Source organism: Mastacembelus armatus, chromosome 1, assembly GCF_900324485.2.
Source record: "Mastacembelus armatus chromosome 1, fMasArm1.2, whole genome shotgun sequence".
Taxonomy (NCBI): domain Eukaryota; kingdom Metazoa; phylum Chordata; class Actinopteri; order Synbranchiformes; family Mastacembelidae; genus Mastacembelus; species Mastacembelus armatus.
Window position 1 is genome coordinate 2668423 of NC_046633.1, and position 15945 is coordinate 2684367.

The window sequence follows — 15945 nt, forward strand, 5'->3', positions numbered from 1 at the left end:
GTGAGGAATCATCGCCTAGCAACGGTGATGCGCCACTGCACAGGTAAATCTGATGGGAATAACTCAGGGTTAGGCTCTGTACATACTCATTTCCCATGGTTAATTTAGTCCAGAAAGTGTGCCAGAGAGTGCAGAGGGAGAAACGTCTAAGGCAGAGGCAGAGTTTATACATGATATCTGCAGACAGAAAAACAGGACACTTCCTGTCCCTGACTGTCAAAATGTATTAAATTGTATTCTCTGCTATATTAAGGTTTTAAAAAGTCTTAAGGTCTTAGAAGCACTGATTTATTTAGCTCATGCACTAATGATTCAGCAATTTCAGAGACTGTTTCTTTTCAAAACTGAGGTACATTGTTTATTGCCATGTCTGTTAAATTTAATACTTTCTAATATCAATATCAAGATCTAGAACATTGACCTAAGCTCATTTTAATGTTGTGGATAAATGTGGAAATTAATATTCAGGATCACACTTCTAAAAGATCTGCTCACATTTAGTTTATTAGGCATTTCCAGCAGTTGTGTATCTTTGAAAACAGCATTCTCTATTACTGGATACAGAGCAACAACAAGTAACATGTAACATGGTACATCCATTGGTATAACTGGTTATTCAACCAGGAAAATCTTTAGTACATTTTTATTAGTCTCATAATAACAATAAAAACTTTTACAGACCTTTACAGACCTTAACAACCCATAACATTCAGAACTTAGTCAGCTTTGCTGTCAGTGGATTTTATTATAGCTGCCACTCAGATACCATAATACATAATACTCATATACTGATATGTGAGGTCACACCATTAACATTTTCCTTTCGTACTAGAGAACAAAATTTCAAATGGATTAATATGTCTGTCCTGTATGACCAGCAGGAAACAAACACAAGCTATAAGCTCTGGTGAGACTCAATAAATATTTCGGTTGACTGCATCTGGTATAACAAGAATGCAACACTAAAAGAAAGCAAAGGCTTCATGAGGCATGATACAATAATCACAATTTGGAAAAAATACAAAATCTTTCCAAATTTTAAAAAAAGTTTACAGGACAAAAACAGCCAAATTGAATTTAAAAAAATATAAGCAGCTATTATATATATATATATATTTTCTCTTGTTGTTTTTGTTCCTAATATTGCCATTGTTCTGGTTTTTATTTACCTTTAGGTTTTGTCATCATGTAACGGAACAGTGAACACATATAGATGTGATAAATGATAAATAGATAAATATATAAAACTTGACATAGATAAAATACATTCTTTAAATGTTCATAAACTGTTACGCAGCGACAATAAGGAAGAAGAAGCATGTGTTACCTGCACATGTTATATATAAAATTGGACAGCATTTACTACTGAAGAGATTTCTCTGTTTCTTAATTTGTATCTTGTCTCACTGGCATATATCCATCACCAGAGGGCTCTACTGACTTGGATGGTGACAAAGCTATCCTCGCCAGTATCTGACTTGGCAGAGGTAATAAAGCTGGATCAGGCCCAGAGAACTTTAAAGGCAGTTGTGGAAAAGAGGGCATGGAGCAGGGTAAAGGACAGAAAGGAGGAGGAGGAGGAAACAGGAATCTTGTCGATTCTGTTGCCTTATCGACATCCTCCAGGCTCACCTGCTCCTCCCCACTGCTAACACCTGAATCCAGGCTAGGAAGCTCAGGGCTGTCAGGCTGCAGCTTCTGGACACACTCATAGTCAGAGCAAACCTGAATAGACCCTTTACCAATAATGCCTCCACTGCCTCCAAACAGGTTCTGAAATTCTTGTTCTATTCCATTTGTTATCTTTTCCTTCTCCTCCTCTTTCTTTCTTTCAGGTCCCTCATCATGGCTATGCATCACACTGATGCTGTCTGTTTCCAGACTCTCTTCACTGACCTCTTCACCACTGCACACACCGGAATCTAGACTCTGGAGCCTGAAGCGCTCAATCTGAGACTTCTCCACTTTCTCATAGTCTGAAATCATCTGCACTGGCTCATTGTTTCTGCTGCATTTAGAAAGTAACGCCAGGATCTCAGTTTCTTTCCTTCCGTCTTCCTCCTTATCCTGTTCAGTATTTTCAGCTTCACTAGCCTTACCAACAGGCCCATAAGGTGTATCAGCAGCACAGGGCTCCAGATTCCCAGCAGTGAGTGAGGAGATGGGAGGAGGAGGACACAGGTGGGAGTAACTGGGGTTGGAAAAGCTGGAGCTGGTTGACTCGTAGCTGTTTTCACATCTCATCTTCTCCAGAAGTGCCACCTCTGCTTTGCAGGGCGCAACAACATCCACTTTGGAGGTCACCTCAACAGAGGCGAATTCCACAGGTTTCAAGAAGGATTGAAAGGATTCGCTGCTGAAGTGAGGACTAAACCAGTCCTGAAGGAGAAAAGACCAAAGGTGGGGAAACATGAGTAGGATTGAAAAGATTAAGATTAAGTCTAATCTGAATCAGATTTTTTTAAAAATCTGATAAATAGATAACATCAAAAGTTTGTAAAGATGTGTAAATAACCTGTAAATAACTTTTGCAGTGTTTATGGTGTTCATTCTCTGCTGCAAGGGTTTGGTTCATAAAGGTCATATGTCTTTTGACTGATGATTAGTTTGGTTATGCCTGGTTTCACATCCTACACAGTTTGAGCATCTTGCTCTTTTGTATCATGCCCTGTGCCTTTTCAAAATGTGTTGTCCTGTTCTATCTTGAGCTGCAGAAATTGATATGTTTTATATCAACAAAAGATCAAATGGATATGTGTAATCTCAAAGGTTTTACTGGTAATGACCGACACATTCAGATTTCCCATCAGCTTTATGGGGCGTTATAGTTGCTTTTAGCTCATAGTTTAGCATCTAAAGAACCAGACACTTTTCTAGTTAGTGGAAACCAAATACTGATGTTATACATTTACAGGAGCTGATGCACAACACCAGATAAATGCTAATGACGCCATGCATTTGTCAAACATGTAAATCAGCATTTTTTTCCTAACATGCCCGCCACTATAATGCATCAGTGTTGTGTATATAGTTTATTCTATAGCCCACTATTGACTGTTTGTATTAAAACTAAAATGCACCCAGTTAAAACAAGTGAGTAACACTGTGAAAAAGAAATTTCATAAGCTCACCTGGAAATTTCCATCCTGTAAGAAGGAGCTAGCTGGGTTAGGTATGGGTGGACCCCTGATCTTCTTTACTATGTAAACCCTAAACAGAATGAAAATCTTTGAGAAGATTTGTACATATACATAACACATATATCTTCTAAATACAAGCAACCAGAATTTACCACAGGTTTGCAACACAATCGACATCTAATTATGTAATTATACATTTTTTTCTCCATTTTATTTTATTTTATTTTATTTATTTATGTATTTATGTTGTGGCTGTCTGCTTACCAGGTGGTTTTGTCAGCCTTAAGGAATACAACAGCCAGAATCAAGGTGAATGTCACAGCTACAGTGATGACGATGCCCGAAACACCCACAACAACGTCTGAAGAACAGGGGAAAGAGCACACACATTAGATCCGAGGTAAGAGTACTAAGGTTATCCTGTAACAACCAGACTTGCATATCATACACAATTTCCAGTCACCCCAGCATTTACTTCTTTATCTGGATATTTCAAGCAAGAGCTGGTTGGGTGATCAGTGTATTGGAGCATGACCATTTAAGGACTGTATGTCTATGAAGTGTATACAGTTATCCTGATATGCAGTGACAGTTTAATCAGTACGTTATCCAGGTCTAAGCAGGTGAACATACTGTAGTTCAACAAAAGAAGTGTCCAAATGTTATTGCTGCATGTGACCAGCTAAAAGAAACATGAATGTGACTTTAAAAGATAGGAAATAGTAAAATGTCGCTTTCAATTGGCTGCATTTTTTTAAATTAAGCAAATTAGCTTTGTCCATGTTGAGCAGCCTTTACCTGATGGTGGTGGTTTTGGTTTTCCTATGGGTGACACCCATAATGCAGAGGGGCTCCAGTCACTCGGGATTGAATAATCACCAGTCTGCACTCGAGTTCGTGCTTCATATCTTTCTCCCTTTATAAGCATATCTGGATCCAGCTCTGCTTTGTTGTTTGCATCACCTTGTATTGTTTTTTTCTGCACAGACAAATCCTGAAAAAGAAAAAGATAAAGGTGTTTTCCTGTTAGTTAACTGTTTCTTAGATTCCCTACAATGGAGCCTTTGCAAAAAATCTTTTAACCTTTACTGTTAAAATCACAACATACACAAACTCATTGATGTGTTTGACTATTAACACAGACACAAAATATATACACACACTCCATGGGAGATTCTCTTGTTTCCACTCCAGTTCGAATCTGAAAATTGATATATCACGAGAGCTGTCTCGAAGTAACAAGGAAACGGTGGTAAAATTGACTTCTGGTTTCTCTGGGGGATTCAGCTTAACTGTGGGATCATAGACACATAGTTTGTTTTAGTTCTTGGTGAAAAGCTCACAAGGTAAATCAATGTGCTATTCTTTATACTCACTCTGGCAGTGTGGCTTGAAGGGAATGGTGAAAGAAATGTTTAGGCTTGGCTTTACAGGGTCACATCTCAGATTAATGGACCACATGTCGGAGGTCTGAAACTAAGTTTTTAAAAAAAGAACACTGCTCTTAGAAAACATTTGAAAGAACAATACAAAAACTCTAAATCAGTGTAGGAACTTTGAAGGTTAAGATGTTTTCTGGTAGGAGAGGTAACGATTCGATGGGTAAGATGTTCTGATTAAACATCTGGCTAATACTCTTAACTAAGCTGATCTTCCCAGCTGTGTAGCCTTATGTTTAACAGACATGAGAGTCGTACTGTGATTTCTTGTCTAACTCTTGGCAAGAGTGCCAGTCGGTGTATTACTCATAATGTTGTGCTGTCTCTGAAAGTCCACAGACCCATTCTTCTCTAATTTGATGACATTAAACTGAGTTTTGAAAAATGATAATAAAAAACTTTGTGACTTACTGCACTACGTTTATTCAGGTCCATGGAGCACTTCTTTAGAGCTGGGGTGGTGTCGTCAAAAGGCTTTAGGTCACACTCTCTCTTTGCAAATTTACTGTAAAAAAAAAAAAAAAAAAAAAAAATCATTTTTCGTTCATCCATCATCTATACCCGCTTATTCCTTAACCAGGGTCCCAGGGATCTGCTGGAGCCTATCCCAGCTCTCTTTGGGTGGAAGGCAGGGGTCCACCCTGGACAGGTCACCAGTCCATCACAGGGCTCATTTCATTTACCTGTATTCAAATGTTATCTGGGTTGATATAATTGCATCACCTATAGTAAATAGCAGTCTATATTTCTTTTTGGTAAATATATTATATTCTTACCTGTTTTTCCTAGCACCCTTCTTCTGGGCATATATTTTGCACACTTCATGCTCAGCGACATATGTGCTGTTCCACACACAGGTGATGATATGATTATAGTCAGTGTAGCAAGTGAGATCTGTGTGAGGCAATGGAGAGTAAATTAAAAGAATGACACTTGGGTGTAATAAATGATGTTGGAGAATATAGCAATATAAATAAAAAATGAAAAAATCATTACTGTTATCTGGAAGTTTGGGACAATCCATTCTGACAGCAGAAACATGAACCAGCGTAAGAAGAAAAAACACATGGGTTTTCTTATTTCTCTCCATTATTTTGTCATCTGTCTTCTACTTAGTCCTTTAAAGCGGTGAGTGGTAGATGCAGGGTTGGTTTTGTTTCAGTGTAACTCACTGCTTCCTTCTTCTTCTCATCCTGCAGAGATAAAAAAGACACAACTGTTGACAGGATATGGCAGGATCCTACTCTGCTTCCTCACATATACCTGTGTTTATTTCTGCATCTGGACACACACCTACACCAACCCCTGAGCACAGATATAGCAGGAAACATCAAAAAAAAAAAAAAAAAAAGAAATGTTTCCGATCCTGTCTCAGTTTGACTGTGCTGGTTCCACTGACCCCCGACTGATAAAACTCTGATACATACCCAAAGTGATGGAGAAATAATGCATTATAAGACAATCCATCTTAGCTTAACTTTTAAAAACAGGCATCAGCACCAATTATATGTATATAGTTATATTTTGTCTATTTATCTATATACTGTATTTGATCTTGTTTTTATGTATTTCATTGCTCAACAGTAATTAAAGGAATGAATGAATTAAAGTAATTAGAAAAGCAAAGTAACAGCAGCAGTGTTTTGGTGTGTCAACTCTGTTTCACCTCAAACCACAGCCTGCATTAATGATCTTACAAGTTGAGAGGTTAAACCCCTGAAGGTCAACAAAAACAGGAGTTTTAGCAGTGTGTAGTTTTTCTTTAAGTGTGTCTGTTTTTGAGGTTATTTTTTGATGGCGTCCCCAGTGACTGTGTCCCCCAGGATGCCAAACTCAGAAATCTTCAAATATTCCGCTTCACATTCTGAGTCATGTCTCAAAGAAATACACTTACAAGTGGTAACTTCTCTAAAATTTGAATCAGGCTTATGCTGATTTGATTTATCGACCTCTAGTGGGCTCCTGTATCTTTGATAGCTTTACACCAACTACCAAAATGCAAGTCATAGTTGTTCATACTTGATGTCCTTATGTGATTTAAAGTCACTTCTACAGTTTTAACCTGATATTTATTTCTCCCTAAAATCTTGTCCAGCTGCCAAAATCCAAATGAGAAAAGAATGGAGTTGGTAAAAAAGTGGATAGGTACATCTCAGTCGTCTTCCATTATTACTGTGCAGTCACAGCGATTAGCTTAACAAGCGGAAAGTTTTGTCTCTCAGGCTACATGCAGGTTTTCCTTCTTAGTGGAAGCTGCCGGGGCACTACTGCCTGTCACAGACGCTGATAGATGAAATTTTCGATGTGGGCATAGAGCTGTGCAGACTAACTAATCCGTGATAAAAACCTAGAATAATAACCTACAATAAAGCATTTCAGTAATGATCTCTATAATCATGCAGCCATAATAGGAGTTTTTTTTTTTTATTAAAGAAGAAGCCCTCATGTTTAAGCAAAGCAGCTGTCTGCTCATGTATCACATCCTCTCTTACCGTCTGATGATCTGTAACCATATGTGGTATACCACCTCTCACATGTTAGATATTAACACGCCAAATCTTAAAAAAAAGCATGAAATGTGAACTCCACATGGGCTTTGTCTTACCTGTTGGTGAAGCTCCTCAGGATTTGGCTCACAGTACTGGTATCATTTCTTCTGATGCTCTGTGAAAAACATCAGACAAAAAAAGATTTTTCCTATCAGATAAAACAGGCAAACACCACCCATACAAAGAAAAGAGATAAGGTATTCAACCTTTGAAGGTCATGACTCTTAGTCATTTATCAGTTTGAATCCACCCCTGCACATTATTAACACACACAAGGTGTGAATATTGTGTATCTTCACCTACTTCATTGCAGTTTCCTCTTTTACATACTCTTACTGTGTATTCTGACAGCAATTCTTGTTATGTACCTAACTAGAAATTGTAGTAATAGTAATAGTAGTTATGTGTTGATGCTGCAGTTTTTATGCCCCATCTCCTTCACTTCCTTGCAGCCACTTCCACAGTTGTGTGTATTTGCTCTCCACACAGTAGACACAAACACGATATAGTGTTTAATACCAGCAATTTGATGTGCATTTCTCCTTTTTCCATGTTTGCCAGTTAAACATTGAACATATTTAACAATTGCTGTTTTTGTATTTGAACCGCACTGACATTTAAACCATGTCAAAAACAGGATGAAAAGTATGCTTCTGTGTTTCAGGTGCAATTTGTGGTGTGTGGTTATTACAGCCCACTGCAAGCACACCCACAGACCCAAATACAAAAACAAACTTTCAGTAGTACCAACAGTGCAATATCTTTTTAAGGACTAGTGTTCTTACAAATGTAAGATATTCTATTTGTAAGAATATATTTCTATTAAAGACAGCTTTTCTTTTTTCTAGTGTGCACACACAAAACATATATATCTTTTTTTCCATGCACAGAGGAAGGCACAGGTTCCTGCTGACTACCTGGTCACCTGCGTATGTGGGTTAATAAAGGTCAGAGTGTTTTTTCTGAGAATCAAAATTTTCCATTATAACAGGTGCACTTTCTGCTAACAGCACATCCTGTTCCTGTCATTGGCTTATAATCGTTAACTTATCGTCACAATGAGCAATTTAAAAAGCTGAAATGTATCAAACCATGAGTATGGCTTACAGGAAACATGCAAATATGTCAGGAATTAGGAAGTAAGTTCCTTTTTTTTAAAGTTCAGAAAAATTGACAAAGGGGAAGAGGATCTGTTCAGTATACCACTGTGCTAGTTTCAGGCCTCTCTGTTATAGGTGCTGCATATAGGGTCCAAAATGTTTAAAACTAATATCAATAAAAAATCTATAGTTTATTATAATTGTGGTAACAGATGGTCCAACTGTTAAGGGGAAACAATGAGCCCATTCTCCTGCACAGATGCTTAATACGGCAAGTTAGTATCCTGTAGTTTAACAAGATCAAGAATCTTAAACTGTACAGAAACACCAAATGCAAAAACGTCTGAATTAAAAGGCAGAGCCCACTGCTATGGTTCACATTAATTTGACAAGATGTTGTCACAGATGGGGAATAGAGGGCAGAGCTTACTGTGATCTTACATCCCACATGGGACAAGGAGGAATAACTCTGTCTCATCAATAACAGATCACATGTGCCACTTGCTGCGTTACCTTCAGTGTCCATGTACAAACGTGTGTTCTGTATAAATACACCAACCTGGCACTACTAATCCACTATTAGTCCTCAGCAGTTTCTACTCTGACTGACCTTTCAAAACTTCAGTTTTTATGTAACACAATCACAGCGATCTGTTGTAGACTGGTGAAACTAAATACACTCGCCTATAGGATATCTGAGGTGGGTGTGTTATACTTGTGCCTGCTGAGTGAAAACAAGCTGGCTGTGTTCAAATCATTATCCAATTTTCAGTCTGTCAGCTTAACTGAAAGTAAAGTTAGTTTCAGTGAGAGTTATATGATAAAAAAAAACAATAAGCTGAAGTTATGTTGCTGTGGTTAGCCACATGTTAATACACTTTCTGATCCAAGTTGTTAAGTGACTTTGCATAAAGTTTCTTTATATACATTAACGGCCACAGTAATGACATGTAGCTTTTATAATGAAACATATGCATGTAAGGAAATCCACAGAATTTTGTTCTTGAGAATCACATTCATAATCAAACTCATAAAATTTGGGTTTTGAGTCACCAATTTTAAAGAGGGAGTGCACAAATTTTACACATCCAAAAGTCAATTTAGTAGTCATGGGGTGTATTGAGCAGACTGTGGCTCTGAAGAAGCTTTGTCTTAGGCTGGGTTTCAAATTAGATGCATGAGGTTTGAGGTGCAAAAAGAAGAGGAGGAAAGAAGCGGAAGCTGCAAAATGGGAAATAAAAGACCCCGAGTTTTATTTTGGAGCATGATTCAAACTAACTGTTAATAATCAGAATATGTCTTCTCCTCCTACATCAGGTCCAATTTTAATCTGCTTTTTTCCTGTTGAGTCAACTACCCTTTCAATGTAATTTCAAAGTGGACACTCCCTGTTTTGGTAAAGTTTCAATGCTCCAAATCTGAATATTATTTTCTGTAAGCTCCAGTCGGATTAGAAGCGGGACAAGCCACATTCAATGCAACATGTGATTATTTATCTTCATAACATGGTACCAATTGTTTGTGAGCCAGGATTCTTCTGCTTTGGTGAAGATGTCAAGGTTTTAGCTCCCAAGACCTAAGTCAAATCAGGTCTGATGTCATGAGGTCAGTGGCTTAATTTGAAGTCCTGCTGCCCAGTCCCGTAAATTTCCCAATAAAGTCTGTATCAGTCCAACATTTCCTAAGTGATCATAAGATAAGTGACTCATTTCAGTCAGCACATTGCATGATTATCAGCTGAAAGTGGAAAAAACATCATTGCGGAGGCAACACACTAAATCACGTAAATCAAGAACTCTTTCTAGTCTCTCTTTATGAGGCACTGTCTACTGCTTTCTGACTTTTTTTACTAAGATGTGTTTTTGCTCAGTTTATATCTGCCTTTTTTGACACTTGGACTTCCCCTAACCTGCTCCAACGGTGAAATGAAAGAGCTGACACTCTGTCTCTCTCTTTCCTCTGTTTCTTTCTTTTCTCCATTTCGTAAAGACATGGAGACCGAATCAACCACAAAATACATGTGCACAATAAACACGCGCACAAACCACTTCCTAGCCCCCTTTCTTCCCAGAAAGCTCTTCTTGTTTCCAATAAAAAAAAAACAAAAAACGTCTTTTTCACAGTTTTCTTGAAAATATGATAGTACTGGTGTGCACCAACTACTCAACTACTGAAGGTTGAGCTGCAGTCACATCAAAAACAGCAAAGCCTCATCTTCTTATCTTGTGGGATAAACTGAACTGATACTGATACACACATCAGTAGCTGCTCATTATATTTGTTATAAGGGCTATTTGAATTTTTTTCATTACCTACTTACTTTGGCGAAGACTGTTAACTGGGTTGCCAGAGTTTAATCACATCTCAGCTGACTTTTGTCCTGAGTGAAAAAAGCAGAGCTTGGACATAATGAGACCAGTCTGGGGATGCAGTGGCGTACACCTGAGTACACCTGAACTCATCGTCATCTGGCAACCACCGTAATCTGAACACTACATTTCTGATTATTTACCTCATGGCCACTACTTTGAAAAAGTTGCTGTAATAGCAGATGGAAACTGAGTTGTAAAAACCTGCCTCAGAGTATTATAAACCACAGTGCAGTGATTTTTGTGGATGATAAACCGTCAAACTCCATCGTATGTTAATCAGTCTGGGCTTCCTCGGTTTCATGTCTCAGCAATATCTGAAGCTGCCACCAACACGCATAGACACTTGAGTTGTTTTAATCCACGGCTCTTTTCTGTGTTGACCTACAGTTGTCAAATGTTTAACGTGTGGTTACATGTGGGTACATGCATGTATTTTTTGGCAGGGAATAAACCAAGCAGGGCCAGTATACATCCCGTCATGTTCCCTTATTAGATTTCACCTAAGCTCTCCTGTTTTGAAGAGCTCAGTTGAAACAGGTTCCTAGTTACTAGAAATTGGCCCAGTTTGTCTGGTGCAGGAAAAAGACAGTTTGACTAAATGGTGATGTACGTTATCTCCACAACCCATCCGTTCATTATCACATATCCTGATAACTAGAGACCATCCTGGACTAACCGACTAAGCTCACTGCGCTGCAGGATAGAACAGTACAGGAGATCCTGCACCCCCCCAGTCACCAGTCAATCACATGGCTGACACATATAAACATGTTGTACAAAACCACAGCCCAACAGATGTATTTCAGTTAAAAATACAGCAAAACATGTGCTCAGAGAAAGAACTGCCATTGCTCTTTGGTTATAAAGTTATAACTTCATAAGTGTGGGGTGTTGGTTGTGAAATTAGCATAGCTCTAACGTAGTCCTAGTGTGTAGGAGTAAGCAACATGACCTGAAACTGCAGCAACAATGTGACTGATTAGCAGAATGATAAGCGTGAGCTTCTCAGATATTGTTTATTCAACATTTACGGGATATGGTATTTAAAAATAGGTACAGACGTTCACGCTTTAGAGGATGTAGCCCAGTAAATGTGGCCACAAATCCCCTGATATTTATCTGTTTACTTCTGAACTGTCATGAGCACCTTGGGATAGATTGCTTTGAAATGTGGTGCTGAAATTCATGTTCCCTACAGAAACTTTTTTTTTTCCCAACTTTGCTACTAGCATCAATTTGTTATTCAATTTGTTCACTTCAGTGGAAGCGTCAGCATGTTAGCATCATCAGTGTGAGCGCATAAACATGGCGACATTGGGATTAAACTTAAAAGCACCGGGCCACACAGCTGATGGTCTGACTGCAGATTCTTATTAGCCAAAACATGTATATTTGTTTTATGGCTTTTAAAAATGCCCAGTTAAGTGTTATTTGTTTGCATTTCTCTGTCTCTCACTTCCTCCACCTTTGCTCACCTTCCCACATATACCACATTTCTCACTTTCAAACACTCTTTCCCCTTATTTACCTGTCTTTCTCTTTCTATTTTATGTTAAGATCCCTTTCATGATGCATGAAAGCTGTGTGTATGTGTGTGTATGTGTGGAAGAATGTCATAGTTTATTTTAGAGCATTGTAAATTCTCAGCTCTCCCTTTAATACAGACAACGTGTAGGATTCATGCTGAGGTACTTTCTTGAGTCCGTTTAAAAAAACACAAAGTTAAATGGTTGAAATGAATACTCCTCAAATAGATGAGTTCACATGGCATTACTTGTAAAATGCCTCTAAGAGGCGACCAAGGTTCAGCCTGCTCTGTCTAGTCATTTTTCAGTGTGTAGTCGTCATTGTGATATAGCTAAAAGTTAGTTTCATCATCCTGTTTTATGCCCTTATCATCATCATAATCATCATAGTCACTGAGACACACACACACACACACACACACATAGAAACAGACATAACGTAGTAAAAAACTTCTGACTTCAAAAACACATGAACCAAACAAACTCGACTTTATCGTTCTCTCCATCGTCACCATCACTTCTACTATAACATTGTTTCCTGCCACAGACTCATTCATTACACTGAAAAAGAGGTTTCAGCTACATCAGAAAATATCTTTCGACCAAAGTTTATTCATAGAAGAACCTACCCGTCTAGTGTCGCCCTGTAGACTGCTCGTCTTCCCCTTTCATGACAGGTTGTGATCATTCACATTAAAAATTGTTGATCAGTCATTTCCATGTCAAAAAACACTCGGGCTACACTGAAGGCTTGTTTCTCTTGTAAAACAAGACTGTGTCTTGTCAGGATCTAAGATGATGTATATGAAAACGTTCTGAGTAAAGAGGGGAAAAAAAAGTAGCGGTTACTGTGGTTTCCCTAACGGTAGTATCTTGGTGATGCTATTCATGTTTCAAGAAGTGTGAAACAGCATGGTGGAAACCCCTTTTTAGTGTTAGAACTTTACTTCTTCTTGGCCTGCTTTGTTACTTTCCGCTCTCATTTTGAACATTTTACAGGCATAGTAGTAACAGTGTGTGATTCCCCAAACTACACCTCAAGATGCCTTTAAAACATCCTTCAAGTCTACACTCTAACCAAAAACTACCCAGAATTTAAACTGAAAAGTTCTTCATTTAATCAATTTAATTCATTAGTTTCCTATTTTAGATTAACAGTTTGACACAACGTTGGATTATTTTGCCACTCCCATGTCTGAAGCTAGAAATAGTGGATGATTAGCTGAGCTTAGCATAAAGACTGTCCAAAGGCAGCAAACGTTGCTGGTAGGCAGCTTTCCACTGATAACCACACACCATGTTGGCTATGTCAGCGATAAACAACGAGCTGTGGTTTCATGAGGGAGGCTTAATATGTCCATTAATGAATGAGCTACATACAGGTCTTACTAGAGGTTGTTTGATACCAGTGATCACAGAGGGCTGGCTGCTTCCATCTGTCTCCAGTACCTATAATGAGCTAAGCTAACCAGCTGCTGCCTGTGGCTTCAGAGTTATTGTGTTCAAATACGAGTGTTATCAGTCTTCTCCTGTAATCTTACTCAATATCCATATGATCATTGAAAGACTACACACTTGGATACTATAATCATTTCTCCTGTCCATACTGGCCAAGAGTTGGGGGCACAATCCACAGTCCATAAAGTTCTGTGCTAAAACCAGACCCAAAACTAATATGAGGACCAGAATAAGAGCTAACAAATCTTCAAAATTCTCAGCCGTTTAAAAATTTAGGATCTAAATGCAGACGAATCCTTCCTGATACGTACTATGACAAGTCCACATATTGCTAGAACAAGCTTATACCACAAATTACAAGCAAAGTAAGTGATGATCCTGAAGAGACCGCTGCCTTGTACCCTACAGCCCAATACTTCAGCTGAACTTTGAAATGCATGGCTGCACAGAACAGCACTTATGGATTCTGTCCCCAGGTAGACATGCCACAAAGGAATTTTTATGCCCAATAACTTTTTTACCATACTTATGGGCATGTCTGTATTCTCTTTAAAAAAAAAGCAAAGCAAAAGCTGTGGCAGTGAACATTACACAATGCTAAGCTAAATGCTGCACATATTTTTACTACAGTCACTAAATCATTTTTCTGTTAGACTGATTTCCATTCATTGCCTGAATGAAGTTAATCAGCTGTTTCAGTTGCAGACTTACATTTACTGAGAATTTGTTTCTTCTGAGTTGTGAGTGAAAATGTTAGAGCTATTTGTGCTACATCATATTTAACTTCAGCTTTTTGTAAACCAACATACACAAATGAAACCTATGCCCTTAAAAAGCGACTCTCACATCCCTGTTTGTTTGCATGATGTGGGTTATGTCAATCCAAGTCCAGTAGTTTCATACAACAGCTGTACTCTATGCTGTGGTTAAAATCTGCTTTGGTGTTTTGCTGCTCTCAAGTGGAAACTGATTGAATCTACTATCAACAATCTGATTCATTTTAAAATTGCTGTTACCTGTTTCTAGGCCTGTTCTTATCCATTTAAAATGAGACATGAACTGATTTTATAGTTATAAAATCAATACAATATTGGCTAAGGATTTTTCATTAGAGTACTGAGTACATATGTCAGTAAAACAAAACAAATTGCCAAAAGTGTAAATAAGACAGTGAGAAACTACATGTTTGTCTAAAAATTACCTGAGTTTTTTAAATTAAGAAAGTATTTATTTAGATCTGAACCACTGGATAAAATCGACTTTTGGCTGAGTACTGTCCCTTTAAACTCCAACAACTGTTCCTATGGACTTCCTGTTCACAACAAGATAACAGAAATCGTTTCTTTATCAGATCCACACACTCACCCACTAGGGCCAGGACAACACGGCTACTCCCTTCAGGATGATAGATGAAGACTCGGGTTAACTCCTTTTGTGTTATCTGTAGAAAAAGAGAGTAGCTCTGGCTACGCTACTCAGAAATGATCTTTACTTGAGAAGTGACACATTTAAACAAAAGGGGGAAGACAAATTTTAGAAGTCTCACTTCCCTTTCCCTTCCCTTCCCTAGTTATCTTTTGGAACTGATGTCATGGGTTGTTTTAGGTCACCACAGTCACTTGACTTTGTTCTCGCTGCCTATAGCGAAATATTAAATCTTCCTAAATAACAGCCATATTTATATGTGTGAGCAGGTCACATAAGCAATAACATATAATAGATTCATGAAGTGTTCAGCCCTCTTGACTTTGAACTCACTTAACTGTGTTGTAATTTTAAACTGACACAATTTGCATTTAATAGCTCATAATAACAAAGTGAAAAAAAATCTGAAACGAAGACATAGATAAAACCAGTGTTCCCAGGAGCACAGTGGCCTCAATAATTGTGAAATGGTAGAAGTCTGGAACCACCATGACTCTTCCAAGAGCAGGCTGTCTGGCTTATTAAGACATTAATCCTGTCTAATGTGGAGGTTAGCAGACTTTCAGCATGTAGTTCATTGCACAGTCCTTCAAATCTGTGTCTGACCTTGTGTTCAGTATTCAATTCAATTCAGTTCAATTTATATAAAGGTGCTGCATCACAAGAAAAATCATCTCCAGACACATTACATAAAAACCCTAAGAATCCCTATGAGCAGCACTTGGCAACAGTGGAGAGGAAAAACTCCCTTTAACAGAAAAAACCTCCAGCAGAACCAGGCTCAGTTTGGGCGGCCATCTGCCTCGACAGGTTGTGGTGAGTGGATAGAGGAGAGAGAAAAGAACAGCAACAATAAACAACAAATAAACTGTCGCTCCAGGAAGCTCCAGGACCAGGGACACCTGAAGAAGGTACAGAGAGAGAGAGAGAGAGAGG

The 15945-nt window shown here is 38.3% G+C and overlaps 1 protein-coding gene across 2 annotated transcripts; it reads right to left on the minus strand.

Moving 5' to 3' along the window:
- Positions 1 to 629: 629 nt before the first annotated feature.
- On the minus strand, positions 630 to 15335 carry LOC113128432 (uncharacterized). 2 transcript variants are annotated; one of them, XM_026303758.1, is made up of 11 exons: positions 14950 to 15335; positions 7185 to 7243; positions 5576 to 5772; positions 5356 to 5473; positions 4991 to 5084; positions 4517 to 4616; positions 4302 to 4432; positions 3939 to 4134; positions 3405 to 3501; positions 3132 to 3210; positions 630 to 2379 (listed from the first exon to the last, which is right to left on the minus strand). In XM_026303758.1, exons 3-11 carry the CDS (start codon positions 5667 to 5669, stop codon positions 1387 to 1389), a joined length of 1902 nt encoding a protein of 633 aa, XP_026159543.1. In that variant the 5' UTR covers positions 5670 to 5772; positions 7185 to 7243; positions 14950 to 15335; the 3' UTR covers positions 630 to 1386. The 2 variants fall into 2 exon arrangements, with proteins under 2 accessions (XP_026159543.1, XP_026159545.1); XM_026303760.1 differs by lacking the exon at positions 14950 to 15335 and adding an exon at positions 12756 to 13097.
- Between the last annotated feature and the right edge of the window lie 610 nt (positions 15336 to 15945).